Source organism: Bos taurus, chromosome 5 (assembly GCF_002263795.3).
Source record: "Bos taurus isolate L1 Dominette 01449 registration number 42190680 breed Hereford chromosome 5, ARS-UCD2.0, whole genome shotgun sequence".
Lineage (NCBI taxonomy): Eukaryota > Metazoa > Chordata > Mammalia > Artiodactyla > Bovidae > Bos > Bos taurus.
The window spans coordinates 59,603,029-59,606,875 of record NC_037332.1 but is presented as its reverse complement, the minus strand read 5'-3'; the positions used below and the strand labels follow the sequence as shown (position 1 = coordinate 59,606,875).

General features: G+C 35.4%; 1 protein-coding gene across 1 annotated transcript; it reads left to right on the top strand.

Annotated features, from left to right (window-relative positions):
• The first annotated feature begins 544 nt into the window (after positions 1 to 544).
• On the top strand, positions 545 to 1,487 carry LOC788569 (olfactory receptor 9S13). Its single transcript, XM_059887268.1, is given in 1 exon segment — positions 545 to 1,487. A coding segment is annotated over 1 exon segment (936 nt). The 5' UTR covers positions 545 to 551.
• The last annotated feature ends 2,360 nt before the right edge of the window (positions 1,488 to 3,847 follow it).

The following is a 3,847-nucleotide window of genomic DNA, read 5'->3' as shown; positions in this document are numbered from 1 at the left end:
GAATTAATTTAAAAAATTTTAAAAAAGGATCATGCTTTTGTCAGAAGTGTTTCTTCTAAAGATAGAAAGACAGGTACAATATTTACATATTATTTTTCTAAAGTAGATAAACTAATCATTAACAATAAAATGAGATTATAAATTAAACAGATTTTACTCCAGGTAAAATCTTAAGTGGGAAACACCATTCATTAAAGGAGGCAGCTTTCAACACCAGCAAACTGATAATAAACCCAGGGGGAAAGGGCTATTTCCAAACATTTTCTTAGAATCTCCACTTTGCCAAAGCACATTTGGAGAGCAAATCCATAATATTTGTAAATAAGCATATCTGAAAAAGGATAACCAGTCAGATTTAACTCTTCACTAGGAAGACTTTTTTAAAAATAGTTATCTTTTTTTTTCATTGATGATTTGTTAAATATTGGGAACAATATGGTATGAAATGATTTTATCCCATGCTGGTTCCTTCTTATTTTTACTACAACATGTATTCTGATTGTTCATTTCTTTCATGTTACTATCTCTCCAGCTCTACCTTTATCTCAGCTATGAAGAGTAAGCTTAATAGGAACTTCTCAGAGGTGACTGAGTTTATTTTGCTGGGATTTAGAACCCCTCCAAAGCTACAGATCCTCCTGTTTCTAGCATGCCTGTTGGTCTATGTGGTCACTCTGGTGGGAAATATCAGCATGATAGTTGTCATTAAGATGAACTCCAGACTTCAAATGCCTATGTATTTCTTCCTCAGAAACTTGTCCTATTTAGATCTCTGCTACTCCATAGTCATTTCTCCCAAAACTTTAGCTAACTTCTTGTCTAATGAAAAGAAAATTTCTTACAAAGGCTGTGCTGTCCAATTTTTTTTCTTTGCTCTGTTTGTCACCACTGAGGGCTTTCTTCTGGCTGTCATGGCATTTGATAGATTCTCAGCCATTTGCTCCCCGCTCCTGTATCCTGTGCAAATGTCCCCAAAACTCTGTGTTCAATTGGTAACTGGATCCTATGTCTGTGGCTGCATTAATGCTGTAGTCCAAACAAGTTTCACCTTTAGTTTGCGTTTCTGTGGAGAAAACAGATTGGACCACTTTTTCTGTGATGTCCCAGCCCTGATCAAGATCTCCTGTGTGGACACCTTTGTGAACAAGGTTGTACTGTTTATTCTTTCTGCTCTCATCATCATCACCACCACAACTACCATTCTGGTTTCCTATGCATATATCCTCTCTACTGTCCTAAAGATGCCTTCAACTCATGGCAGGAGTAGGACTTTCTCCACCTGTGGCTCCCATATAGCAGTGGTTAGCTTATTCTACGGGACTGTGTTCTTCATGTATGCTCAACCTGGAGCCATCTCCTAACCAGAGAAGAACAAGGTTGTAGCTGTGCTCTACACCCTTATAATACCAATGTTAAATCCTCTAATATACAGTCTGAGAAATAGAGATGTGAAAGATGCTGTGAAAATAATATTACACAGTAAATGATTCTCTCACTGATATTTGTAATGCCTTTATAATATATAATGGACAAACTGTGTTTTCTAATTGTCTTAGTTATTCTTGTTTTTATAAAATTACTATACCAAAGATAGTTATATATATGACAACAAATATTTTTCTAAGTTTTATAATATAATATGTCTAACAGATACAGATATATAGATCATTATTTTATTTCCTTAAAATGTATGAAAACATTGTATGTTCTCAACTTGTGATGTGACAATATTTTTATTTCAATGTTACTTTGATTAGGACTTCAATATTAAGAGCTTCTCTTACTCATTAAAATAATATTATATCAGTGTGAATAATATTATATCATAGTTTCTGTAGATAAAATAATTATTCTTTAATTCAAAGCAAGTGAACTGATATTTCTTTGGACAAGATAACAGCCCCACTGTGTATTAGTAATGGAATAGTAATGGTTAGTTACATAGAATACTTTTGATATGAGGTATATCCTTCTCCAAATTTCCATATTTGTATTCTGAGGAGTATCATCCAAAGAGTTCAGTTCAGTTCAGTCGCTCAGTCATGTCCGACTCTTTGCGACCCCATGAATCTCAGCACGCCAGGCCTCCCTGTCCATCACCAACTCCCGGAGTTCACTCAGACTCACCTCCATCGAGTCAGTGATGCCATCCAGCCATCTCATCCTCTGTCGTCCCCTTCTCCTCCTGCCCCCAGTCCCTCCCAGCATCAGAGTCTTTTCCAATGAGTCAACTCTTTGCATGAAGTGGCCAAAGTACTGGAGTTTCAGCTTTCGCATCATTCCTTCCAAAGAAATCCCAGGGCTGATCTCCTTCAGAATGGACTGGTTGGATCTCCTTGCAGTCCAAGGGATTCTCAAGAGTCTTCTCCAGCCCCACAGTTCAAAAGCATCAATTCTTCAGTGCTCAGCCTTCTTCACAGTCCAACTCTCACATCCATACATGACCACTGGAAAAACCATAGCCTTGACTATACGGACCTTAGTTGGCAAAGTAATGTCTCTGCTTTTGAATATGCTATCTAGGTTGGTCATAACTTTCCTTCCAAGGAGTAAGCATTTTTAATATTATGGCTGCAGTCACAATCTGCAGTGATTTTGGAGCCCCCCAAAATAAAGTCTGACACTGTTTCCACTGTTTCCCCATCTATTTCCTAAAGAGTTACTACTCCCAAAGAGTTTTCCAAAGAGTTACTATTCCCATAAAACAGAGGCCCATAATATAATATTTGAGGAAAATTCTTCAGATGGAAATATGTCAACATTCTACTAATTTTTTTGCCCCATTTTCTTCTTAATATATGTATAATATCATATATGAAATGAATAGCCAGTCCAGGTTCGATGTATGATACAGGATGCTTGGGGCTGTGCACTGGGACGACCAAGAGGGATGGTACAGGGAGAGAGGAGGGGGGGTGGTTCAGGATGGGGAACACGTGTATACCTGTGGTGGATTCATGTTGATGCATGGCAAAACCAATACAATATTGTAAAGTAATTAACTTCCAATTAAAATAAATTTATATTAAAAAAAAACAAAAAAAAAGGAAAGAAAAAAAAGTAGAATGATATATCTGCAGTGATTTTGGAGCCCCCAAAAATAAAGTCTGACACTGCTTCCCCATCTATTTCCCCAAAGAGTTACTATTCCCAAAGAGTTTTCCAAAGAGTTACTATTCTTATAAAACAGAGGCCCATAATATAATATTTGAGGACAATTCTTCAGATGGAAATATGTCAATATTCTACTAATTTTTTGCCCCATTTTCTTCTTAATATAAAATGATATATCTTATGATAATAAAAGCTGATACATAAAGAACAGGTTCTATATGCCATAATCATTTTTATTCACTATTTTCAAATGAGAAAATTGATATTAAGCAACTTGGTGTATCTAAAACTCTATACTAATATAGGTCCAAAATTTTAATTATGCAAATATATCTTTCAAAGCATGTGGGTTTTTTTTTTTAAATGTTATCTTGCAACCTAAAAACAACCATTTCTGAATGGAGGTATTGATATGGAGCCAGTCTGGGAACTAGAATAAATTTGATGTTTCTCCTTTTATTATGTGTGTAAATAATATTCTGGGTTTCTATTTCAACATTTTAATCAACATTTTGGTGTAGAGCAGTACAATTCTTTTTATCAGTCTTTTCTCTTTTAAATTATATATATTTATACAATGAAAATAAAATATTTTCTAATGTCAGTTTTTAAATTTATTATCAGTATTTTATTTTAATTTTGGCCATGGTGCGAGGCTTGTAGGATCATCATTCCCAATCTGTGATCGAACCCACACCCCCTACATTTGAAGCACAGAATCTTAGCTGTGACT